Below are 26956 nucleotides of genomic sequence, written 5' to 3' on the forward strand. Positions count from 1 at the left end.
ATCCTGTGTGTGTATCCTGTGTGTGTGTGTGTGTTTCTTTTCTCTCCTTCTCCCCTCACAGGTGAAAATCATCACTCCCAATCAGTCAACAATCCAATCATCAATCAGAAGACACACCTCCTCCTGTTTCCTAACCTATCACAGTTCCTTCCCCATGGTTTAAAAACCCCATCATTTGTTTGCTCTAGAGCTCAATCTCTTTGTAAATGCCATGTTGGTAGATCGCTGTTCTTCATAGATTTCAGTAGCTCAATCTCTTTGTAAATGCCATGTTGGTAGATCTCTGTTCTTCATAGATTTCAGTAGCTCAATCTCTTTGTAAATGCCATGTTTGTAGACCTCTGTTTTTCAACTCTCCCTCTTTGTGTCTTAAACCTCTCCTTTTGTTTGAGCACCTCCATAGCACTTTGTCATCACCTGTGAGTATTGTTTTTGGTTATGGTGTTTGTATTTAATTGCTGGTGGGAAAAGGGGAAACCAAGACAAGTCGCCCATGGGCATACACTACCCGTAGGTGAACTTTGTTAAATACACTAGTTAGAACTGGGCAGACCACCCACTGTATTTTTGGTTAGTTAGTTAGCTGTTGTTAAAGTAGGCTAGTCTAGCTTAGGGGTGTTTTTGCATATTTGTTTCTTTCCTTGGGTCCAGCTCAGCCCCTTTTCCTGCTCCCCCCATTACCGTGTGTTTATCAAATAAACCTTGAGTTTGACGGTAGATTTCAGTTGTCCTGGTTATTACGTTCACACTTTCACTTTGTCACAATTATAATTTGCATGAGTTATGTTACGCGTCTCATTACCATCCCCCCTAGACTGTCGGGCCAAAAGGGATTCGTAACAATGACCGAGCTGGACTTCCTCTCCGCTCACTCTGGGCTCCACAGCCACAGAGGCTTCACATGTCTGACTCCATGACCCAAATGTGAGGCAGGCACGTGCACTCTCCCAAGGAGTGTTAGAGTGTGTGTGTATGTGTGCGAGTGTGTGTGAGGAACAGTGCTTGAGAGAGCGTGTGTGTGTTTGAAGCTCAGAGTGTGTTAGTAACTATGCTCAGAGGAGAGCTATGCGTGTGAACAATGTGTTCTGTTATAGTAATCTGCAGAAGTAATTAATGGCAAGAGCTGAAAACAAGGCCATGGCTCTTTGAAGCCTGGTCAACAGCCGGCATGTGTGTTTCTTTGTGTGTGTGTCTCTTTGTGTGTTGGTGTGTGAGAGATTCTTACTGGTATGAAAGCCTGCTGTATTGGCCTGCTAACTTTAATGAAGTAACGCTTCAACTACTACCTAAGTGAAGCTACTGAAGTGGTCAAAACATTGCTAGTTATGAATGAAACCTCTGAGCATCTTACAAGGTGCAGTTATTTTCCTTTCTTTTCATATTTGTCATGACACAAGTCGAGACCCAGATGCAGACACAGGAGGCAGATGGTTGGTGTCTTAATGTTTATTAATCCAAAAGGGTAGGCAAGAGTGGTCGTGGACAGGAAAAAGGTCAAGACCAGTTCAGAGTCCAGGATTGGCAGACAGGCTCGTGGTCAAGGCAGACAGGCTCGTGGTCAAGGCAGACAGGCTCGAGGTCAAGGCAGACAGGCTCGAGGTCAAGGCAGACAGAATGGTCAGGCAGGCGGGTACAAAGTCCAGAAACAGGCAAGGATCAAAACCGGGAGGACTAGCAAAAGAGAATAGAAAAAGCAGGAGACCGGGGAAACCGCTGGTTGACCTGGAAACATACAAGACGAACTGGCAGAGCGAGACAGGAAACACAGGGATAAATTCACTGGGGAAAATAAGCAACACCTGGAGGGGGTGGTGACAATCACAGGAATAGGTGAAACAGATCAGGGTGTGACAATATTGTAATGTAGTGTACACCCTGCAGCTGTAGGTAAGCATAAGGGAGCAAGAAAGCATATCCTTGAGTTTAGCCATGAGATTCTAACTCTTGGGATGGAGGCTGACTGGGGACATACAGCACCAACACACACACATACACACACACACACTAAACACAGACACACTAAACACAGACAGTGTTACATTTGTCTGACACAGGGCTCAAAACAACCTCTCTCAACATATCACCACCTGCATTTCAATAACGGACAATTAGAGGTTGCATTTTATATAGTACTTTTTAAACTAAATTGAAACATCTTTCTAACCACAATGATTGGATATCCTTGTGACCCACCAAGTAACCAACACCAAAGTTTATTTTCAGGATCCAGTTTTAAGCCACACACTTCCTGATCCTGCCCCATCTCCACTTCTACTCTACCTGAGGCCTCTCGTCCTCCCTCCTCTCCTCCTCCTCTTCCCTCCTCTCCCCTCCCCTCCCCTCTCCTCTCCTCTCCTCTCCTCTCCTCCTCTCTTCCTCTCCTCATCTCTCCCCTCCTCTCCTCCTTCTCCTCCTCTCCTCCTCCCTCCCCTCCTCTCCTCCTCCCTTTCCCCTCCTCTCCTCCTCCCTCCCCTCCTCTCCACCTCCCTCTCCTTCTCTCCCCTCCACTCCTCCTCCTCTCCCCTCCTCTCCTCCTCTACTCCTCTCCCCTTCTCCCCCCTCCACTCCTCCTCCTCTCTCCTCCTCTCCTCCTCTCCTCCTCTCCCCTTCTCCCCCCTCCTCTCCTCCTCCCTTTCCCCTCCTCTCCTCCTCCCTCCCCTCCTCTCCTCCCTCCCCTCCTCTCCTCCCTCTCCCCTCTACTCCTCCTCCTCTCCCCTCTACTCCTCCTCCTCTCCCCTCCTCTCCTCCTCCCTCTCCCCTTCTCCCCTCCTCCTCTCCTCCTCCCTCTCCTCCTCTCCCCTCCTCCCCTCTCCTCCTCCTCTCCCCTCCTCTCCTCCTCCCTCTCCTCTTCTCCCCTCCTCCTCTCCCCCCTCCTCCCTCTCCTCCTCTCCTCCCTCTCCTCCCCTCCTCCTCCCTCTCCTCCCCTCCTCCTCCCTCTCCCCCTCTCCTCCTCCCTTGTCTCCTCCTGTCCCCTCCTCTCCCATCCTCTCCTCCTCCCTCTCCTCCTCTCCCCTCCTGCTGTCTTTCCTCTGTGTATGTGTCATTTCCTCCTGCTGTGTGAAGTGTGGAGAAGCAGTGAACTCTCATTGATCTCACTGCTGAGTCTGTCTGCCATGCTCGCCGTCTCCTGTGGATCATGTAGTATTGGATATCCCACTTGGCACAAACTTAATTTCAATGTCTAGTTTTGATTTACCTTTGGTTGAGTTGTCATCTAATGTGAATTCAATATGAAATAATAATAATAACAAAAAAAGTTGGGTGAAAAAAACACATAATTCCCCTATATTGATGACTTTTTGGAAATCCAATCAGTTGTCCATCTTGATTCAATGTCAGTCATCACATAGAATTATTTTGTTGAAATAATGTAGAAACAACGTTGATTCAACCAGTTGTTGCCCGGTGGTATACTACTGTAACTATATGTCTCAGGTTTCTGTCTTTCTCTCTGTTTGTAAGAGGTTTTGTCTATCACTCTCTCCCTTTTTCATTGTTTCACCCTCCCTGGCTAACCATATCCCTACCGGCCAGTCAGAGGAGAGCTTTGTGTGTGTGTGTGTGTAGCCTTTGGCATGCGGTGCTACACCCTGGCAGACCCTATCACAGCAGAGAGGATCTGAGCCCTGGAATACATCCTCCCTCCCTGCATCCCCCCATTTCTCCCTATCCGTTTTATGAAAGAATATCTTTAAAAAGTAAACAATAAAACGGGGCTGAGCCCAGATCTTCATGGCCTCTCTGTTTTCTTAGTGTCTGTGTGTTAGAGTGAGCGCTATAAAGTGAAAGACGACCTCTCCCAGCTGTTCTTGGCCCTGGCGACATCCCTGTCAAAGGCTCCGGGAGTGAGAGGAAGGGCAAAAGGGAAAGTCAGAGCTCAATATGACTTTCAGCTGTGTATTTGGGGATGGTTATACAGTCATCAGCAGCCATGTTTCTTATTCTTTACCACTGAGAGTTAGGCTATCCACCCGAAAAACCTCCCTGCTCACTTCTGGGGAGGGGGAGAGAATGGTATATTCCAATGACTTAAACAGCCATTTAACAGTCTTTAGTGTGTTTAAATAGTGCCTGCATGTCTAAATCCCATTTGTGTTGTAACAGCATTTTGGAGGATACCATCCTCAGGAGTTAAGGGGACATAGATAAATGGACCATACCATCCTCAGGCGTTTAGGGGAGGTGGGTAAATGGACCATACCATGCTCAGGAGTTAATTGTCATTGGGGGTGGCAGGTAGCCTAGCGGTTAAGAGCGTTGAGCCTGTAACCGAAAGCTGACTATATGAAAAATCTGCCGGTCTGCCCTTGAGCAAGGCACTTAACCCTAATTGCTTCTGTAAGTCGCTCTGGGTAAGAACGTCTGTAAAATCTTAAGGAGAGGGGGATATATGGACCATACCATCCTTGGGAATTTAGGGGAGAAGGATAAATGGAGATTAACATCCTCAGGAATTTAGGGGAGGAGGATAAATGGAGAGTACCATCCTCGGGAGTTAAGGGGAGGAGGATAAATGGAGTGTACCATTTTCAGCAGGAGGTTAGGAGCAATGAGGCAGTACCGGGTTTGGGCACAGGCAGTATTGGAGTGATCACACATTCGAAAGTCCCAGTGGTCTGTGTGTCCGTGCCTATGTATCTTTTAAAGAGTATGGGTCATCTGGGTAAATTGTAATCCATATATCTGTATACAGTCAACTGAGCAGAATATCAAATCACTCTCTCTCTCTCTTTGTCTTCCTCAACAGGTGTGTGAAGTGCTAGCCCGTTAATCACAGTCTAAGTCTCATGGTACAGTAGGACCTGTGATTTATTCACAGACCTTTTAAAAGTCCAGAAAAATCCCTTTTCCTCTCTTTTCTTCCCTCAGGTCTTTAATATAACGGTAAATCTTTCTCCCCACTCCTCTTTCTCTTCCCCCACCTCTCTTATTTTCTCTTTCTCTCACTGTCTTTCTCTCTCCGTCTTTCACTCCCCCCCTCTCCCTCTATCACCCTCTCCTATTTCTGTGGTCTAGTGCCCGGACAGATTTTACAGACAGGCTTCTGGAGGGGGAACCAGGTTTCATGGGACAGACAGCCAGAACAGTGGGGCCAAGGATGGCTGGTTGGAGGATTGGGCTGGTGGTATAACAGGCTCTCTGTCTTCCCTTTATACCCCCACCCTCCTCTTCTCTCTCCCTGGCCAGACCTCCACCCTCCTCTCTCTCTCTCTCTCTCTCTCCCTGGCCAGACCCCCACCCTCCTCTTCTCTCTCCCTGGCCAGACCCCCACCCTCCTCTCTCTCTCTCCCTGGCCAGACCCCCACCCTCCTCTCTCTCTCTCTCTCTCCCTGGCCAGACCCCCACCCTCCTCTCTCTCTCTCTCTCTCCCTGGCCAGACCCCCACCCTCCTCTCTCTCTCTCTCTCTCTCTCCCTGGCCAGACCCCCACCCTCCTCTCTCTCTCTCTCTCCCTGGCCAGACCCCCACCCTCCTCTCTCTCTCTCTCTCTCCCTGGCCAGACCCCCACCCTCTCTCTCTCTCTCTCTCTCCCTGGCCAGACCCCCACCCTCCTCTCTCTCTCTCTCTCTCCCTGGCCAGACCCCCACCCTCCTCTCTCTCTCTCCCTGGCCAGACCCCCACCCTCCTCTCTCTCTCTCTCCCTGGCCAGACCCCCACCCTCCTCTCTCTCTCTCTCTCTCTCTCCCTGGCCAGACCCCCACCCTCCTCTCTCTCTCTCTCTCCCTGGCCAGACCCCCACCCTCCTCTCTCTCTCTCTCTCCCTGGCCAGACCCCCACCCTCCTCTCTCTCTCTCTCCCTGGCCAGACCCCCACCCTCCCCTCTCTCTTTCCCTGGCCAGAATCCCAGTCTCACCTCAGTTATTCAGCTCTAATCTGAGCCCTGTCTCGTGCTGCTGTCACCACTGCAACTAAAAGAGTTTAATTTGACAAGCCTCTGTCAGTGTGTGTGTGTGTGTGTCTGTCAAAGTTTGCATGTGTCTCTTTCTGTGGGAGTGTGTGTCTGTTAATGTGTGTGTGTCTCTCTCTCTGTGTACGGTGTGTCTCTGTCAGTGTGTACGTCAGGGCCAGGCATACTGAAGCAAGGTGGCCACGAGCTTGACCTATGGGAGACCTTACATACCAATGGTAAACCACGGGCAATAAACACAGCCCTGATATACACACAATACAGGGCTTGATCCGGCCAAATGGTTATAGATATGGCTGAGGACTGAGACATGGCCAGAGATTTGAGATGAGGCCTAATGGTTATAGATATGGCTGAGGACTGAGACATGGCCAGAGGTTTGAGATGAGGCCTAATGGTTATAAATACAGCTGAGGACTTGAGATATGGCCAGAGGTTTGAGATAGGGCCAAATGGTTGGATTTATGGCCAATTTGTTATAGATATGACCAAGAGTTTGAGATCATGCCAAAGGCTTTTAGATTTAGCAATCCAAGCACCTTCAACTCAACCAAGGCAATACAGACAAACGCTTGCACACACACACGCACGCACGCACACGCACACGCACACACACAAATGCAGGCGCACACACACACACACAATGTAATTCTCCCTCTAAGGAGTAGGCGAGGCCCTAACAGTGGGAGTGGGCTGGGTGGTCCCCTATGACTATTTTCACTGGCGTCACTATTTAATGTAAACAAGATTGAAATATGCAGATAATTGGCATTGTTTCTATCTGAAAAAGGTTTGTTGAATTTGTATCACAATACGAATGGGACTGCAGATTTGAAGGAAACCTATGGGCAAAATAGTGATGACACCTTTGAGATGGGCTTAGGAAAGCATCTGCCATATTGCTTAATCCTATACATGATCATTTAAATCTGCCAACACTGACGTTGTAGGGGCTAGGGAAAGGGGCTAAGGGTTGTTGCTGTTTACATACTCTGTTCACTTTTGTTGCTCTCACACGTGAGTGGCACGCATGGCATTTATCATAGTGATGTCACACAAAGCAATGTTGTGTAATAGGAAGCCCATGTGAGAAGGGTTTTACTAGACGGGTCTCAGAGGGACTCACCCAAAAGATTTACTGTCTTTGTTGTTTACCCAGAAGGAGCATTACTCAGATGATTCAATCATTATGGACCGACTCACAATCCAAGAAACTGCCCTCTCTCTCTCCCTCTCTCCTTCTTCGTCGTCCTCCTCCTCTTCTTGGCTCTGTCTCCTGTCTGTTTGGTGTGTGTTGATATGCAGTTTCGTTTAGTCCTGACCCAGGTTACCTGGGAAGTAAACACACACTGGGCCCTGCTCCATCCTCTCATTACTTCTGAACTTCGGCTCTGTAATGAAAGCAATCCCCACGGTCCAGAACAGACTGTTGTGTAGAAGACTAGTCCATAGACTGCTGTGTAGAAGACTAGCCCATAGACTGTTGTGTAGAAGACTAGCACATAGACTGCTATGTAGAAGACTAGCACATAGACTGTTGTGTAGAAGACTAGTCCGTAGACTGCTGTGAAGAAGACTAGTCAGTTGACTGCTCGTGTAGAAGACAGCCCGTAGACTGCTGTGTAGAAGACTAGCCCCTAGACTGCTGTGTAGAAGACTAGCACATAGACTGTTGTGTAGAAGACTAGCACATAGACTGTTGTGTAGAAGTCTAACCCTTAGACTGTTGTGTAGAAGACTAGCACATAGACTGTTGTGTAGAAGACTAGCACATAGACTGTTGTGTAGAAGACTAACCCTTAGACTGTTGTGTAGAAGACTAGCACATAGACTGTTGTGTAGAAGACTAGCACATAGACTGTTGTGTAGAAGTCTAACCCTTAGACTGTTGTGTAGAAGACTAGCACATAGACTGTTGTGTAGAAGACTAGCACATAGACTGTTGTGTAGAAGTCTAACCCTTAGACTGTTGTGTAGAAGACTAGCACATAGACTGTTGTGTAGAAGACTAACCCTTAGACTGTTGTGTAGAAGACTAGCCCATTTTAGATCAATGGTTCCCAAACTGTGGGTCGGCAGAGGAGGTGCGGGGGTGTAAAGCTGCAAATTCTTCTCTCTGCCAACAAGAGGGGTGTGAATACTGTGTGTCATGAAAAGTGCTGGTGCCCATAGAAATACACTATATATACAAAAGTATGTGGACACACCTTCAAAATGAATGGATTTGGCTATTTCAGCCACACCAGTTGCTGACAGGTGTATAACATCGAGCACACACCCATGCAATATCCATAGACAAACATTGGCAGTAGAATGGCCTTGCTGAAGAGCTCAGTGACATTCATTTAACTTGGCACTGTCATAGGATGCCACCTTTCCAACAAGTCAGTTTGTCAAATCTTTGCCCCGATCAACTGTAAGTGTTGTTATTGTGAAGTGGAAACGTCTAGGAGCAACAACGGCTCAGCCACGGAGTGGTAGACCACACAAGCTCACAGAACGGGATCGCCGAGTGCTGAAGCACGTGGAGCGTAAAAACATCTGTCTTCGGTTGGAACACTCACTACTGAGTTCTAAACTGCCTCTGGAAGCAATGTCAGCACAAGAACTGTTTGTCGGAAGCTTCATGAAATGGGTTTCCATGGCTGAGCAGCCACACACAAGCCAATGCTGGAAGGGGGGCCTGAGTGAAAAGGTTTGGGAACCCCTGCTTTGGATAATGGGCTTTGTGCTGAACTGCTTCAATCGGTGACGTCACTCACTCTGAGGACCTTGAAGTAGTTGTTCCCCTTGCTCTGCAAGGGCTGTGGCTTTTGTGGAGCGATGGGTAACGATGCTTCGTGGGTGACTGTTGATCTGTGCATAGGGTCCCTGGTTCGAGCCCAGGTAGGGGCGAGGAGAGGGACAGAAGCAATATTGTTACACATTGGGTTACCATTAAGGGTGTGTGTGTGTGTGTGCACGTCTTTGTGCGTATATGTGTCTGCTTTGTCAGTCGGGGATATGTCAAAATCTGTCACGGCAAATCACTTGACTGCATTTTATATCCGGTTCTAATCATTTCTGAAGGGAAGATGCTGTGTCCAATCTAAACAATGCATCTGAAAGCTCCATTGGTCAGACGACAGCTGGGTCTCTCCGAAAATGTCCTGGGGACACTATATGTTGGAGCTGCCGTTGATGGAGAGCAAATAGCGAAGATCTGCCCTGTACCATAATGATATTCTGCTCTCACAGCTTCCCGTCTGCAGCTCTTCCTGCACACACAGCACCGAGCTCGCCAGACACCGTGGGTAGACAAACAAAGACAGGCTGCTCGGATGGAAGAGCGTGCAGAGTAGGATGGTTTTATTGGATGCTCTGTGCGTTGGGAAAATTACATTGGATGTTTTGATTCTATACATCAGATTGATGCCCCAGTACTTTCAGCCAGAGATGGAGTCTAGTTTACAGTGGATTTGCAGTGAGGCAAACTCAGTTTGAGGTGTAGAAGTTGAATGGGCCGTGCGCCATCCCAGGTAGCACATTTGGTTCCTTGGAAGTTGTGGGAACGTATGTTTTTGGTTTCACATTGGTTGTGGGAATGAAGCTACACATTTCCTGACCAGTAAAACAAAATGTTTTTTAAACTTCTGAGAATAGAAGTGAAAATGTTGCCTGTTCTGGGAACGTTTATTTTTAGGTTGCAAGGAGGTTCTTTGAATGTTTTGCATAGGTTTCTTGAATGTTTTCAAGGGAGGTTTCATTAACGCTGTGAGAATGGAAATTATAGGTTATTTTGAGGTTTTTGAATGACTTCCTTAAAACTTTCACTGAAGTGATTTGCGCTTTCGGAAAGGTAAAGCATCAGTCCATGTGTACAAGTTTTGTGCTCTTGTATGAAGCAATCAATCCCGCGTTCCTGACCAAAATTAGATTTAACCGGGCTTGTAACTCCCTAACTAGCAAAGAATATCAGCAAATGTGCACACGGCTACAAGAGGCTCTGCTCTGTGATCTTAAATGTACATATACTTAGACGACTCTCAGTCCGGGTGATGTAAGAACCGCTCATGCCTGTGAAATAGAACAAGGCTACTCCTATGAGCTCCTCAGCCTGCAACAAAATCACCAAATCAGTCTTGAAGTTAAATTAGATTTTTTGCATTGAAAGCGACTGTTATTATTCTGGCAATTCTGTGTGGGACTGCTCCAAGAGCTGCTCAGCATACGCACGCAGTTTAGAGGGAACATTTCTGAAGGGTATTTACTGCCTGTGAGAGAGACAGGTTTCTGTACTACTGCCGAGAGAGAGGAAACAAGGATTATTCTCCTCTCCCATAAAAGCAAAGGAAGAGAAATGGACAAACGCATGCCTTTGATATCCACCCAAATGGCTAAATGCTTGGCTTTGAAACCCCACTGGCAGTGACACAAACTATTTACAGGCTCTTATCAAAAGAAAGATGGCACACCATGCAGATTAATCTATCACTTCATATTGTACTCTCATCTTTATTTATCTCTCTCACTCTCTTTCTCCCTTTCTCTCTTTTTCCTGTGTTCTATGATGTTTCCTAGTGTGCACAGTAGATGGTCAAACATACGCACGACACACACACACGCACACACACACACACACACACACACACACACACACACACACACACACACACACACACACACACACACACACACCTGAGCCTGTCTGGGGTATTTAAAAAGTGGCATTTTAATAGAAAGAGTGGAAAGTAAATACATGTTTTGTTATAGCCTGCAGATTCAGGATATGGCTATTTTTCTGACCCACAGTCAGTCTTGTGCCCTCGCTCATTATCTGTCTCTCTGCTATACTTTTATTCTCTCACTTCTGCCCTCAATCATTCTGATTTCTTCCCCCATTCTTTTTTTTCTCCCCTAGCAGACTCATAAAAGCCATGGAATATTTGTAAAATATTCCTCCCAATTTAGAGACCAGCTTTTCAAACGCTCGAGAGACAACTCTATCTCCACGTGTGTGTGTGTGTACGTGCATGCATGTGTGCGTGTGCACGTGTCACTCTGTGTTGTTAGGGGTGTCACAGGGGTGGAAACAGAAAAGTAATTTCTCATAAACAGGCATACATAACGTTTGAATCACATTTTAAAAATGTATTAGTTGCATACACATATTTAGCAGATGATATTGCGGGTATAGTGAAATGCTTGTGTTCCTAGCTCCAATAGTGCAGTAATAACTAACAATACACACCAATATAAAAGTAAATTAATGAAATTAAGAAATATAGAAATATTAGGATGCGATGTCGGAGTCCGGAGTATGTGTGTGTGTGTGTATAAGGTGCCTTCGGTATTGTATTCAGACCCCTTGTCACGACTTCTACTGAAGTCGGTTCCTCTCCTTGTTCGGGCGGTGTTCGGCAGTCGAAGTCACGGGTCTTCTAGCCATCGCCGATCCATTTTCCATTTGTTTTGTCTTGTTTTCACACACACCTGGTTTTCATTCACTCATTACGTGTTGTGTATTTAACCCTCTGTTCCCCCCATGTCTTTGTGCAAGTGCTTGTGCACATGTTGACTGGTGCGCGTCGAGTTTTGTACCCGTGTTGTTATTTTCTTGATGCTGTTGGTTTTGGTATTAAACTGCTCCGGCTATTACCTAGTTCTGCTCTCCTTTACACCCCTTGACTTTTTCCACATTTTCTAACATTACAGCCTACACACAATACCCCACAATGACAAAGCAAAAACAGGTACTTTGTTGAAGCACCTTTGGCAGCGATTACAGCATGGATTGTTCTTAGGTATGATGCTGCAAGCTTGGCACATCTGTATTTTGAATGTTTTTCCCATTCTTCTCTGCAGATCCTCTCAAGCTCTGTCAGGTTGGATGGGGAGCGTTGCTGTACAGGTATTTTCAGGTCTCTCCAGAGATGTTCGATTGGGTTCAAGTCCGGGCTCTTGCTGAGTCACTCATGGAAATTTAGAGACTTGGCTCTGTGCTTAGGGTCTTTGTCCTGTTGGAAGGTGAACCTTCGCCCCAGTCTGAGGACACTCTGGAGCAGGTTTGCATCAAGGATCTCTCTGTACTTTGCTCCGTTCATCTTTGCCTCGATCCTGACTGGTCTCCCAGTCCCTACCACTGAAAACAACTCCAAAGCATGATGCTGCTACCACCATGCTTCACCATAGGAATGGTGCCAGGTTTCCTCCAGACATGACACTTGGCATTCAGGCCAAAGAGTTCAATCTTGGTTTCATCAGACCAGAGAATCTTGTTTCTCGTGGTCTGAGAGTCTTTAGGTGCCTTCGGGCAAACTCCAAGTGGGCTGTCATGTGACTTGTACTGAAGAGTGGCTTCTGTCTGGCACCTCTACCATAAAGTCCTGATTGGTGGAGTGCTGCAGAGATGGTTGCCCTTCTGGAAGGTTCTCCCATCTCCACAGAGGAACTCTAGAGCTCTGTCAGAGTGACCATCAGGTTCTTGGTCACCTCCTTGACCAAGGCCCTTCTCCCCCGAATGCTCAGTTTGGCAGGGTGGCCAGCTCTAGGAAGAGCCTTGGTGGTTCAATTTAAGAATGATGAAGGCCACTGTGTTATTGGGGACCTTCTATGCTGCAGAAATGTTAAAGTACCCTTCCCAAAATATGTGCCTAGACACAATGCTGTCTAAGGACAAATCCTTCAACCTCATGGCTTGGTTTTTGCTCTGACGTGCACTGTCAATTGTATTTACCACAGGTGGACTCCAATCAGTTTGTAGAAACATCTCAAATATGATCAATGGAAACAGGATGCACCTGAGCTCAATTTAGAATCTCATAGCATAGGGTCTGAATACTTATACAGTATTTCTGTTTATCTTTTTAATAAATCTCACATTTTTGCTTTGCTTTGGCCAGCTAGTGGGAACTATTTAATAGTCTAATGGCCTTGAGATTGATTGATGGATTCTATCAAATATATTCATCAAGCCCTTTTTACATCAGCCGATGCCACAAAGTGCTATACAGAAACCCATCCTAGAACCCCAAACAGCAAGCAATGCAGATGTAGAAGCACGGTGGTTAGGAAAAACTCCCTAGAAAGGCAGGAACCTAGAAAGATACCTAGAGAGGAACCAGGCTTTGAGGAGTAGCCAGTCCTCTTCTGGCTGTGCTGGGTTGAGATTATAACAGTTTATTTATTTTTATTTCACCTTTATTTAACCAGGTAGGCAAGTTGAGAACAAGTTCTCATTTACAATTACGACCTGGCCAAGATAAAGCAAAGCAGTTCGACACATATAACAACACAGAGTTACACATGGAGTAAAACAAACATACAGTCAATAATACAGTAGAAAAATAAGTCTATATACAATGTGAGCAAATGAGGTAAGAGATAAGATAAGATGAGATAAGATGAGATAAGGGAGGTAAAGGCAATAAATAGGTCATGGTGGCGAAGTAAATACAATATAGCAATTAAAACACTGGAATGGTAGATTTGACAGTAGATGAGTGTGCAAAGTAGAAATACTGGGGTGCAACGGAGCAAAATAAATAAATAAATAAATACAGTAGGGGAAGGGGTAATTGTTTGGGCTATATATACCTACTGGAATGCGTGCTACGGGTGGGTGCTGCTATGGTGACCAGTGAGCAGAGATAAGGCAGGACTTTACCTAGCAGGGTCTTGTAAATGACTTGGAGCCAGTGGGTTTGGTGACGAGTATGAAGCGAGGGCCAGCCAACGAGAGCATACAGGTCGCAGTGATGGGTAGTATATGGGGCGTTGGTGACAGAACAGATGGCACTGTGATAGACTGCATCCAATTTGTTGAGTAGGGTGTTGGTGACTATTTTGTAAATGACATTACTCAAATGAAGTTGAGGATCGGTAAAATGGTGTGTTTGGCAGCATGAGTGACATGGCCAAGATGTTCAAAAGAAGATAGAAGCTTTCAGTCTCTCGGTCCCAGCTTTGATGCACCTGTACTGACATCGCATTCTGGATGGTAGCAGGGTGAACAGGCCATGGCTTGGGTGGCTGAGGTCCTTGATGAACTTTTTGGCCCTTTACTTTACTGATATGTGTAATGTTTTCAGCGGGCTGAGCTAGCTGAGGTTGATCAGAGTAAATCCTTACGGTTTCTGCTTTGTTTTCATTCTTTATTAAAAGAAAACATCTCTAGGGCAGACCCAGTAACTCTCCCCAAAGCCTGCTCTTATTGAAACAACCTCTCACTCTCTGTCAAACCATCATACGTGTGTCTGTGTGTGTGTGTGTGAGTGTGTGTGTCCGTATGTCTGTGTGAGTGTTCTGTGTGTGTGCGCGTATGCATATTCTCCAAACCACAGTCTTCTCTCCACCCCAGATCATTGCTCTCCATGCCAATATCTCATACCACTCTATACAGGTTAGGAGCCTGTGATTTTCTCTAGAATCAGAGTGATGGCCATAGTGGATCCTTGAGAAATCTCTCATCACTCTTTCTACATGCCCTTTCCCATCTCTGGAAAGAGACACAGTAAGCTGTACATCTAACGGTCAGTCTTCCCAATCATGGGCTCCTGTGGAAACAGAGACAGTCTACTAATGTAACTGTCTGTGGCTCACTGACAGACAGATGCTAATCATCCTGCTGCTCTGTGAACAGACTGGAATACACACAGCTCTGAGACACTCAGAAAGTTGCCAGATGGTCCCTGTTTCACAGCTCATAGTCAGTCCACTGCCATTCAGAAATAGAGTGCCAGGCCTCTCAATCTAGTATCCACAGCCATTTACACAAGCTTCCCAATTTTGTGTATAGAGAAACTGTCGGAACGCAAAAGGGAAGTGTGTGTGTATGCGCGTGCGCAAGTGTGTGTGTGATTATTGGTCACAAGTGTAAATCAAGCAGACATGAGCAGAACCTGGAAACCATTGTGTCAAAATCACAGTTTTCATTTCATTACTGTGGTATATAATTGTGTGGGGGGAAAGAGTTTGGAACGGACCGGCACCTCAAAGCTTACGTAGGGAGTAATAAACATCTGGTTATGAGCTCTAAGTGTGTGTGCGTGTGTCCAAGAGCTCATCAGTGATCCAAACCTCTTTCCAGATTCTTAAGCAGAGATGTGTGTTTAACTGGGAACAGAAATCACGGAGTAGAAACCTCGTCAGATTTGGACAGAGTAAAGTCATACTACATTTCTCTGGTATAGAGCTAGAAGGAAGATAGGAAACAGGGATGGGTAGTTAGCACATCCTAGGAGGACGGATAGACTGTGGTGAAGGAGCTATGGACAAAGGGGTGGCTGGTTTGGGGATAGGGAAAGGTGCTACGGCAATGGTTTTCCATGCTATTCAACTCCCAAGGCCTTTCCTATATTGGTAAACCACCAGCCAGATCGCTCAAGATTGACTTCGAAAATGGACGTTTGTCCATGTACTGAGGAAGTCAGGAAATTCCTTCAAAACTGGCCACTTGGGGCAACATAGAGCACTATTACAATCAAGTAGACTTGGGTTTTGCTAGTGTGTTCTGGACAGGGGTGGCGGATGGGCGTAATCCCATACGGAGCAGGAGGAACAACCCAGGGTGTCAAAAACACTTTGAAATTTGACATTTGGAGCAACTTCTACATTTGTTGTAATGTGGATACACGTCAGAATCTGAAGTGAAATTGGCAAAACCACATGGCTATGGCTGTCACTGACTATAAGTAAGAGAGAATCTCTCTGTGTGTGTGGTTGAGTGTTACTGTTTTCCAAAGTGACTCAATTCCCACCCCGGATCACATGAAATCCAGGATTGGTTCCGGTCCGCTCCAGTCCTGGGAACTCATGTCTTTATTAATCTGAGATTTGTTTCAACAGCACCACTTTATATGAAGGATTATCCTGCTAGACAGAGTAAATCCACACACACACACACACACACACACACACACACACACACACACACACACACACACACACACACACACACCTGTCCTGCTCCTCACCACATCAGCTTTGACACCCCTCCATGCAGTCTTTTCAATACTGACGTATTTCCACTGTATTTCCACTGATCTCATATTTACATTCAATACAGTCCTGGGATGACACTTCTGTTTCCCTACGGAAGTGACTGAGAGACGCCATGAAAAACTGAGTGTGTGAGTGTATTGAAGTGTGTGAGTGTGTGAGTGTATTGAAGTTTGTGAGTGTATTGAAGTGTGTGAGTTTGTGCGTATGTACATAAGCGTGATTGTGAGAGATGTGTGTGTGTGTACGTACATGTGTTTGTGAGAGAGAGTGTTCTGCCAGCGTATGCTACACATTGCCTACCTAGCAACTGACTTACCTAGTTACCTACATCATTTTCAGTAGAGACGGTAACGCTAATGGTATGTCTGTGGAGCTGTGCAGCGAGTGGTGTACTGCCCGTAGGTCATTGGCTCCAGTGTTAGCCAGAGCAGCAGCTGTTGTGTGTTGGTATGTGACCTACACTGTGTCATCAGTACACTAACAGGGACTGACAGGGGCACGACGAACCGGACAGATTTAAGGGATAGAGGTCACTTTGTCTTGCCTAACTTGTTTGTGTGTGTGAATACTTCTGTGTGAATACCTCAGTCTGTCTATGTGAAGACCGCTCACTGTGAACTCATCTGGAAATGCCTCTGGGAAACCTGGTTGAGAAAAAGTATTTGGTATCGGGCATCGTCTGCATTCTGGGAGCTAACACGTGTCTTCAAGTCTCAGGCAAGGTTATTATTCATTACGCACATGTACTTGACTTCCCTCAACGCCATCATGTGCTAGAGGTACAGTATTTGACCACCCTGCTGTGGTTCAAACGATTAGAGTGAGTTCCCCCCAGCTTCATCCTGGAGAGAAATGTTTTGGAGATAAATGTTTTGACATTATAAAGAAACACTCAGATGTGCAGCTACACTGCCCCGGGGTCCCTCAGCTGACACGTTTGTCTGCGTGTGTGTGCGTGTGTGTGTGTTTAATGTCATTATTGGTGATGTTATTATCTGTCTCACTTTGCTTAAGCATCAGTCACCTTGCCATTCATGCTAATGAATCTGATCTGAATCTGAGAAAGAGAATGAGAGTGTCCCAGCAGATGCTCCCCTGACCTGTCCCTGCTGCAGTTGACCCTATGAACCCTTCCAACCCCAGGCCATCCTCCTCCAGCTTCAAATACTATAATTCCAGTGTGGGGTTTCACTTGTTGGATTCCCCCCCTCTAACCTTCCCCACACCCACTCCAAAAAACTGAAACCAGGGAAAGCAGACACCACTGCCCTAGGTTGGGGTGCCCCAAATACTATCAAGATAATGACTTTAGTATCATTGTGGTACCTCTAGAAACATACTACTCCACCCTCCATGGCTCCCCCCAGCCCACCCTCCATGGCTCCCCCCCAGCCCACCCTCCATGGCTCCACCCAGCCCACCCTCCATGGCTCCACCCAGCCCACCCACCATGGCCCACCCCAGCCCACCCTCCATGGCTCCCCCCAGCCCATCCTCCATGCCCCCCCCAGCCCACCCTCCATGGCCCCCCCAGCCCACCCTCCATGCTCCCCCTCCAGCCACCCTCCATGCTCCATACTCCCCCCCAGCCCACCCACCATGGCCCACCCCAGCCCACCCTCCATGGCTCCCCCCAGCCCATCCTCCATGACCCCCCAGCCCACCCTCCATGCCCCCCCCAGCCCACGCTCCATGCCCCCCCTCCAGCCCACCCTCCACGCCACCCCCCAGCCCACCCTCCATGGCTCCCCCCAGCCCACCCTCCATGCCCCCCCAGCCCACCCTCCATGGCCCCCCCAGCCCACCCTCTATGGCTCCCCCCAGCCCACCCTCCATGGCTCCCCCCGAGCCTACCCTCCATGCCCCCCCCCCCACCCCAGCCCAACCTCCATGGCTCCCCCCCAGCCCACCCTCTATGGCTCCCCCCAGCCCACCCTCCATGCCCCCCACCCACCCCAGCCCACCCTCCATGGCTCCCCCCAGCCCACCCTCCATGGGTGGATGGACACATAAAAGGGTGGATGGACACATAAAAGGGTGGATGGACACATAAATGGATGGATGGACACATAAATGGATGGACACATAAATGGATGGATGGACACATAAAAGGGTGGATGGACACATAAAAGGGTGGATGGACACATAAATGGATGGATGGACACATAAATGGGTGGATGGACACATAAATGGATGGATGGACACATAAATGGATGGATGGACACATAAATGGGTGGATGGACACATAAAAGGATGGATGGACACATAAATGGATGGATGGACACATAAATGGATGGATGGAAACATAAAATGATGGATGGACACATAAATGGATGGATGGACACATAAATGGATGGATGGACACATAAATGGATGGACACATAAATGGATGGATGGATGGACACATAAATGGGTGGATGGACACATAAAAGGATGGATGGACACATACATGGATGGATGGACACAGAAATGGATGGATGGACACATAAAAGGATGGATGGACACATAAATGGATGGATGGACACATAAATGGATGGATGGACACATAAATGGATGGATGGACACATAAATGGATGGATGGATGGACACATAAATGGATGGATGGATGGACACAAATGAATGGATGGATGGACACATAAATGGATGGACACATAAATGGATGGATGGACACATAAATGGATGGATGGACACATAAATGGATGGATGGACACATAAATGGATGGACACATAAATGGATGGATGGACACATAAAAGGATGGATGGACACATAAATGGATGGATGGACACACAAATGGAAAGAGATATCCAGTTGAAAGAGTAAGGGGGGAAGAGAGCAAACAAGAGAGTGAGACCAAAGTGTGCGCTTGTTTAATCTGTTCCCCCAACTTCCTGGTGTTAATCCTTGAGAAGAAGCATTGGAGTCTGGCACCCTCTTGCCACGTGATTAGCTTAAACAACAAGAGCCAAGTGGTCAATATGTTACAGCTGAATCGAGAGGTGATGAAGACAGCTTGTCTGTCGAAACGTTGAACAATAGGTTATTCAATTATTGCATCTGAGCTCCTAGAGTGTGCGGCTCTCCTTTAATTTTACAGCTGAATCGCCCAGAACTCATCTAACAAGGCAACAAGTGGCTCAGTGAAGCGCAGGCATTTGGGGAATGATACGCCTTCTTTGATGTTTTAATGAAAGGCATTCTATCTCTCTCCACTTCTTTCCCTTCTAGACCTCCTCTTCTCCTGTTGTTTGATGCTCTGACCGCCGTATGCACTGAGGCTGATGAAAGCTATCGAGTTACTGAAATAATGGCAAATTATTCAACACAACAGCAGTAAATGGACTGTGAATGAGTGACTAAAGATGAGAGCTGGTTCTCTGTATATTTATCCCTCTCCGTCCTCATCTCCCTTCTCTACTTCCTCCCTAATGCACCTTCTCTTCCTCTACATCCATCTATCGTCTTCTCCTGCCTTCTACCCCTCCCTCCTTTCCTCACCTCTTCTTTCCCTCTACACTCTCCACTCCCATACTAAGTTATTCCCTCGGTCAGCCATAGTAAAGGCAGAGCCAGTCTTAATGGGCCTCCATTATATTGTATACGCAGAGCAACCCTTCATTGGGCTCCAGTGATTGTTGGGTCTGTTTACTGACTCTGGCGGTGATTGATAACAGCTTCCACATTGTTTACTGTGTGGAACGGACTGCTGGCATCCACAAGCAGTGTGTAGCAATCTCCAGGCCTTTTCAGACAGTCTGGTCCCTGTGGTTACATAAGGCCACGTGTGCATGACCATGTCCTCATCCCCTGACCAAAGTCTAGCTGACTGGACTGCTGCTGCCTCCTTCCTTCCTTCCTTCCTTCCCTCCCTACCCCTGGGAATATCCAAACTAAATGCACTCAATTCTGATGTTTTTCATTTGCTCTCTCTCTCTCTCTCTCTCTCTCTCTCCCTCTCTCTCTCTCTCTCTCTCTCTCTCTCTCTCTCTCTCAGCATCATTCCGTTTCTACAAAACGTCTAGATTTAGAAGGTTAAGGGTTTGGATAGGGTTAACATCATATGTTTAGGCACTCATTCTGAATGGTTAAGCTAAGGGTTAAGGTTTGTTTACAAACAAGTGTCCACCACTGGGATCCACAGAGTAATAGGATTATGCCCATCCACCACCCCCGTCAAATCCCAAGCCTACTTGATGGTAATAGTGCTCGCTGTTGCCCATAGTGGGCGGTTTTGAAGGCATTTCCCGACGTGCTCAGGACATGGATAGATGTCCAAATTTCAAAGTCACCGCTTAAGAGATCTAGTTAGAGAAGAGTACACCTCACAAGGACATAAAAAAAGTTCAGTTATTTTTTTCATAGCTTTCTTCATGGCTCTCCATCCGGTTTGTTCTGAAGTGAGGAAAACAGGCAGCACCAGATCTTTGTTCGACCCCTCGCCTGGAGATATCCTTATCATTCTCTCTCTCTGGCTTGATACTCATTTTGTTTTAAGGAGGAAACAGACAAGAGTTTAAGGTCAGTTTTGTGTTTATCCCAGCTAATGATTAAGATAGGATTTAGAGAGTAACCTGATCCTAGATCTGTGCCCAAAGGCAACAACTACTCAAACAAAATAACAAGGAACATAACAGGGGATGTTCAGTGTTAGAGCTCCAGCAGCTGGACAGTGCCAGCGGGCAGAGGGAGCGTGTCACGCCCTGCCAGGGCCACCTTTCTCTGGCAAAACGAGCGTGCCTGTTCCCCCTCTGGCTGTTTGTCTGGATGGAGTGTCACCAGCTCCACATGCTGTGTGATCTCACACACGGTCTACCTGATGTCATCACCAGAATCTTCTAATGATGCGTTTGCACAGGCAGTCCAATACTAACCTTTTTTTCTTGGTTTTTGACTAATCCGATGTGAAAAGTTCTGATGTGATTGGTACCTTATTGTGATACCATATAATCATGCACTTGATGTAAAGTGTTGTACAGAAAGAGAGAAAGAGGTACAAAAAAGGAGAGAGGGGGCGGAAAAGAAAGTAGACCAGAGGCCCAATTCTTCCATAAACAATGAAACAATGAACCTAAGAGATCTGTAGATATGAATGTACATAGATTTGATCAGGCCAGAGAACCCTTTCCCCTAATACCACAGCACGCAATTATACAACTGCACTTACAAGGGACGATGCAAGAAATGTTGACTGGATGAAGTCAATCAGTCTGGGGCCCTGTATACTAAATAATTTAGGAAGTCATGGGGTATAGGCCGTACCATTCACTCAACAAGGGGGTGTCAGGAGAGGGGGTGTCATTCCCCCATCAATTAAATGCAATGGAGTCCAGTGGAGGCGGGTGACTTGAAAAATGGAGGAGGATGGGTAAAGGCACGGACCGCACGGAGACGACAAAGCGTCTTTAAAATAAATTGGGAAAGACAAATTATTTGAACCTAAAGCACTTAATATAGACATTTAGAGTACAATATTATGGGGAATGGGATTGAGAGAGCTACTTACACAGCGTTGGGAAGGGATCACAGCAGTGATTGAATGAGCGTATGTGGCATGAGTTGAGGTGTTCAGAAGCTTCAGTGCAGGACAGGCTCATCATGAATGGATGGTGTTGGAGAAGAGCTCAACTCTTCCACTGGGGGCAGGACAGGATTTTACTGGGAAGACAAAAAACAATAACACAACACACTACACAGTTAGACAAAAAAGCTAAGAATGAGTTAGTTCAAACAAGGAGTAAAATTATTGATGTGTAATAATGTGATTGTGTTTGTGTATGTAATTTCCTCTACATAGAAAATTGACCGGTCTACTCACAGTGCTTGGAGAGGAAACATTCAATGTGCCAGTGGATGAGAGGGCACATGAGACATGGCTTCAGTTCCTGTCAGGAGAGAGTTGACAATGGTTGTGGAGTGGAGTGGTCATCACCTTTTAAATCAGGGAACTTGAGGGGCACTCACTTAGCTGTAAATACAAATAGCAGATCAATTCCATTGCAGCTGCGCCAGCGTAGGTTTGGTCAACAAGATTCTACATGAAGTTAAACTCAGACATTTTAGCATTCACAAAGCCAAACATAGACTGCGCATCTCGCCGACTTGACACATCTGAGAAATGTTCCTGGATAAAGCCCTGGCCGTTCACATACCTGATGATAACTGACAAATGTGAGCAGACTGGTAGCACCATAGGTCCCAGAGTGGTGGGGACATTTTCTTTCCCCTGGGGCCCAGAGTTTTTCCTTATCTGGTAACTTAACCAGAATAACTCAGGACCTTATAGGGTATGACAGTGATTAATCAGTTGTGAAAAGGTTTTATATGGGCTATGATGGGACCAGTTTTTCTAATCCGGTCACATGGTCTTAAAAACCCTGTCAAACTGCAGCAACCTTCGACTTAGAATAGACTAACAGGGTGTTTCCTCTACCCAGACACAGAGACAACAACTGATGGACAACAGAACTCACAGGGCTGAGCTTTTTATGCATGCTTGCATAGTGCAGGCCTATGCAACTGCAGGCCTAATAAAACATTTACTCACAGTCTATGTCATCACTATTATGTCGATTGATTCATTCCAGTTAATAATTTGTGATTGAAAAGGTCTAGGCCGCCTAGCCAGCCCAAGTTTGAATATAAACCACATTTGATCACACTCACATTTTCTCCTGACACACAAATAGACTATAAATACATTACCAATTACGTTACCAATTAGTTTACACTGACCAGATGGACAGGGCGCATAGGCTGTATGCATCTGCTCTTATTGGTAGCCTACAGTTGATCAGACTGAAAAATAGTCTCGTTTTCATCCCATACAGCATGTCAGATCTCTAATGTTTAGGCTAGGCTGCTGCAACATTTATGTAAAGAGTTTTTGCTTTTGTCTGCCTGGATTGATGATGTGTTAATACCGGAGGAAAGTGGAAATGTGCTACGTCAACCTCTCTTTTTAATCTCACGTTTAATGGATGACGCAAAGGAAGCGATTAAATCATACTGAATTGATTTCGACATCCCAGAGAAGACAATAGAAACGTCCATATGCTCAGCAAGTAAAGCATCATAATGTGCAATTACCTCTACAAGCTCCTTTGTACAGTAGTTGCCCTTGTTAGTTGAACTTTCCCTCTCGTCGTGCCCCTAAGTAAAAGCCAACTCTTGCCGATAATTTGCATGTGACCCTGTTTCTTCTTACCTTCTCATTGTGTCGTGCAGTTTGAATACGCAGATGTTTGTCCATTACATGATCGATGCAGCTTTTTCCAGGAAGATTGAATCTGATATGGGCAATAAAGGGCTTCTTCAACAAAAAATCCACTATGTTGTTGTTTGCATTAGTTAGCCATTCTGGAAGAGAAAACTGCACCCTGGTAGCTAGCTAGCTACTTGCTACTAAAGTTAGCAAGACAAATGTAAATAAATTGCACTAACGCAACACAAATATAGTTCTAAAACCAAGAAAACAATATATAATCTACCTCTTCCGCCTCCTGTAGTTTGAAGAAACGAATTTGAATTGAATAATATCCCCAAAATTCTCAACTATCACTCTTCACTCTCATTCTCTATCCAATATGTCACCAACTCACCAAGATTATTAACACGTAGAACCCCCATAATGCTCTGTGGCACAACCCCAACACACCACACTAGGTTCGTTCTCTAATCCTAAACCTATCTTTGGAAAGACAACATGTCAGTTCATATTGCAAAAGCTTTTATTGGTTGGAGGACGTCATCCGGAAGTGGTCATAACTACCATGTAGGTCTATGGAAGGGTAAGGGTAAGGCCCGTGAGGCTCCTAGGTTTCGTATTGAAGTCAATGTACTATAGCCAGAGGAGGACGGGATATAGCTGTCCTCTAGCTAAACTATGGTGCTAGCCTGGAGTGTGTTTTTGAGACTACTGTAGACCTTTATTGCAAAACAGTGTGTTTTAATCAGATATTTTGTTACGTGGATATATTTAGTATCGTTTTATCTAAAAAATGTGTCTTTTGAATGTTTCATTATTTATAGTAGAATGGTCCTCCCCCTTCCCTCTCTGAGGAGCCTCCACTGATGGAGTTCATCTGTAAGTGGTTATACTGTAGAGCCTGGCTCTGAGATGGATTTGAGCTTTTTCAATTATTATTTTTTATAGAAAATGGGCACAATTAGGGTTCCCAGAATGTTCCATTCCGTGCTGAGCGATTTAGTGCTATTCTGTATGTGTGTGCGCGCGCGTGTTTGTGTGTATGTAAGTGAGCGAGCGAGAGAGAGAGAGCTCTATAGAAACCAAGCTCACAGTAGAGAAATTTGCTTGTCTAACAACACAGCACGCTTTTCAGCAGTGATTATGTTGCTTGCCATGGTTTATTTTCACATCTATCACCCTGCACTTTGTTTCTGCTCTGAAGGATTGTTATCTGTACATGACACTGTTTAGTTCATTGGGTTTAGGGAAGCAATAACATCATATCTATAGGATAACGAAGCACCCTGGACCTCAGTGGATGGTGGATGTGGAGTGAAAGTGAAGGTTTTATGTTCAGGGCTTGTGATATGGTTACTTGACTGTGAGAAAGAGAAAACATTGAGAGAGGAGGGAGCAGAAGGAGAAAGAGGGTGAGAGAGACAGAGAGGGGGAGAGAGGGAGAGAGAATGAGAAAGAAAGATAAAGTAGATAAGAGGAAATGTTTACTGGAGTGAGCATTATGGGGTCCAGGATAAGCCCATCTTTCATTTGGACATGGGTGGAAGTGTATGTACTGTACTGTAGCTGAAGTTTTGCCTAGCAGGGATACATAGTGGTTATTATGTTGCTTTTTGTGTTTCACCCCACTTTGTCGGAAACAGAACCATACAATGAACTTTGTTGTAGGAAAGAAAACCAGCACAGTGCTTAACCCTCTCAAAGAGATATTTTTTCACAAACAAGATCAATTACAGTACCAGGCAAAGGTTTGGACACCCCTACTCCTTCAATGGTTTTTCTGTATTTTCTACATTGTAGAATAATAGTGAAGACATCAAAACCATGAAATAACACATATGGAATCATTTAGTAGCCACAATTTGCCTTGATGACAGCTTTGCACACTCTTGGCATTCTCTCAACCACCTGGAATGCATTTCAATTAACAGGTGTGCCTTGTTAAAAGTTAATTTGTGGAATTTCTTTCCTTCTTAATGCATTTAAGCCAATCAATTGTGACAAGGTAGGGGTGATATATAAAAGATAGCCCTATTCGGTAATAGACCAAGTAAATATTATGGCAAGAACAGCTCAAATCAACAACAGTCTATTATTACTTTAAGACATGAATCAGTCAATCCAGAAAATGTCAAGAACTTTGAAAGTTTCTTCAAGTGCAGTCGCAAAAACCTTTAAGAGCTATGAAGAATCTGGCTCTCATGAGGAGCACCACAGGAAAGGAAGACCCTAAGTTACCTCTGCTGCAGAGGATAAGTCCATTAGAGTTACCAGCCTCAGAAATTGCAGCCCAAATAATTGCAGTTACAGACACATCTAAACATCAACTGTTCAGAGGAGACTGCGTTAATCAGACCTTCATGGTTGAATTGCTGCAAAGAAAACACTACTAAATGACACCAATAATAAGAAGAGACTTGCTTGGGCCTGATTAGTTAACAGTTTAGATTTTTGGTTCTAACCACAGAGTACAGTAGGTGAGCAGATGATCTCTGCATGTGTAGTTCCCACAGTGAAGCATGGAGGAAGAGGTGTAGGAGTGCTTTGCTGATGACACTGTCAGTGATTTATTTAGAATTCAAGGCACACTTAAACAGCATGTCTACTACAGCATTCTACAGCGATATGCCATCACATCTGCTTTGTGCTTAGTGTGACTATCATTTGTTTTTCAACAGGACAATGACCCAAAACACCTCCAGGATGTGTAAGGGCTATTTAACCAAGTGATGGAGTGCTGCATCAGATGACCTGGCCTCCACAATCACCCAACCTCAACCCACTTGAGATGGTTTGGGATGAGTTGGACCGCAGAGTGAAGGAAAAGCATCCAACAAGTGCTCAGCATATGTGGGAACTGTTGGAAAAGCATTCAGGTGAAGCTGTTTGCGAGAATGCCAAGAGTGTACAAAGCTGTCATCAAGGCAAATGGTGACTACTTTGAAGAATCTCAAACTACATACGTATATTTCCCCTATTGTACAACATCCTAAATTATTTAATTTATACATGCACAACTAATAATGTAGCTTATAGTGTTTCTAGTGTAGTCTGTAGTTTTAAGCTCGGTGTTCAATGTGTACATAGTGTATGATGACTGTGTAAATTCTGGATCTAAATATCCCTACATTCTGTTTATCACCTGTCTGTGTATTCTGTTAATTGTTGCAGCACCATTTCACAGTCAAATTCCTGTACATGCATAATGTGTTTGTTGAATAAAGGTGATTCTGATAGTTTAGCATGTTGAATGAAAACGGTATCACTAGCCTAATATGTGTTCTTCTCCCATCTCTCTCTGTTACGCCGTAATACATAACTCTCACGCATGTTTGTAGATCGCCTGGTACTGTAATGGTTTACATGTTATGTGTGAGCTCTAAGAGCACCGTGGTCACAGATGCTTACCCTTTCCAAACAAAGTATGGGTTTTATGACTGCATTGACTTGCATTGATGGAATTCAGAATGTTTAGAATTCCTGGGCGGCCTCCAGGACGGATGGTTTTCAATGTCACATCACCTAATCAGATCCATGCAACAATAATAGAATCCAATGTTCTTGTAACTGACGTAAACTCCACCCCCGGGGAGGGTTAGGACTCTTGCTGTAGACATTTCCATTTGATCTTTTGGTATAAATTTAAAAAAATGCCACCTTTATTTCCTTCCTTTTCTCTTGGTCTTCATCTGGGAATGTTAATTGGGGGGTGGAAAGAATGTCGCAGCATGTAGGGGTCACTAAGCCATCTTGGGCAATGGAGCACATAAACACAGAACGAGCCTGTACACACGCACATGCACACACACTGACTTGCCCCCCTCCTTACAGCAAGTTTGGATTAGACCGCCATACGGCAGCCATAT

At 45.6% G+C, this 26956-nt stretch overlaps 1 protein-coding gene across 1 annotated transcript; it reads left to right on the plus strand.

Annotated features, from left to right (window-relative positions):
• Positions 1-17241: 17241 nt before the first annotated feature.
• On the plus strand, positions 17242-17901 carry LOC139367362 (uncharacterized). Its single transcript, XM_071105561.1, has one exon. The coding sequence runs from the start codon at positions 17242-17244 to the stop codon at positions 17899-17901; it is 660 nt and encodes a 219-aa protein (XP_070961662.1).
• Positions 17902-26956: the final 9055 nt, after the last annotated feature.

The sequence above is a fragment of the Oncorhynchus clarkii genome, chromosome 16 (assembly GCF_045791955.1).
Source record: "Oncorhynchus clarkii lewisi isolate Uvic-CL-2024 chromosome 16, UVic_Ocla_1.0, whole genome shotgun sequence".
Classification (NCBI taxonomy): Eukaryota; Metazoa; Chordata; class Actinopteri; order Salmoniformes; family Salmonidae; genus Oncorhynchus; species Oncorhynchus clarkii.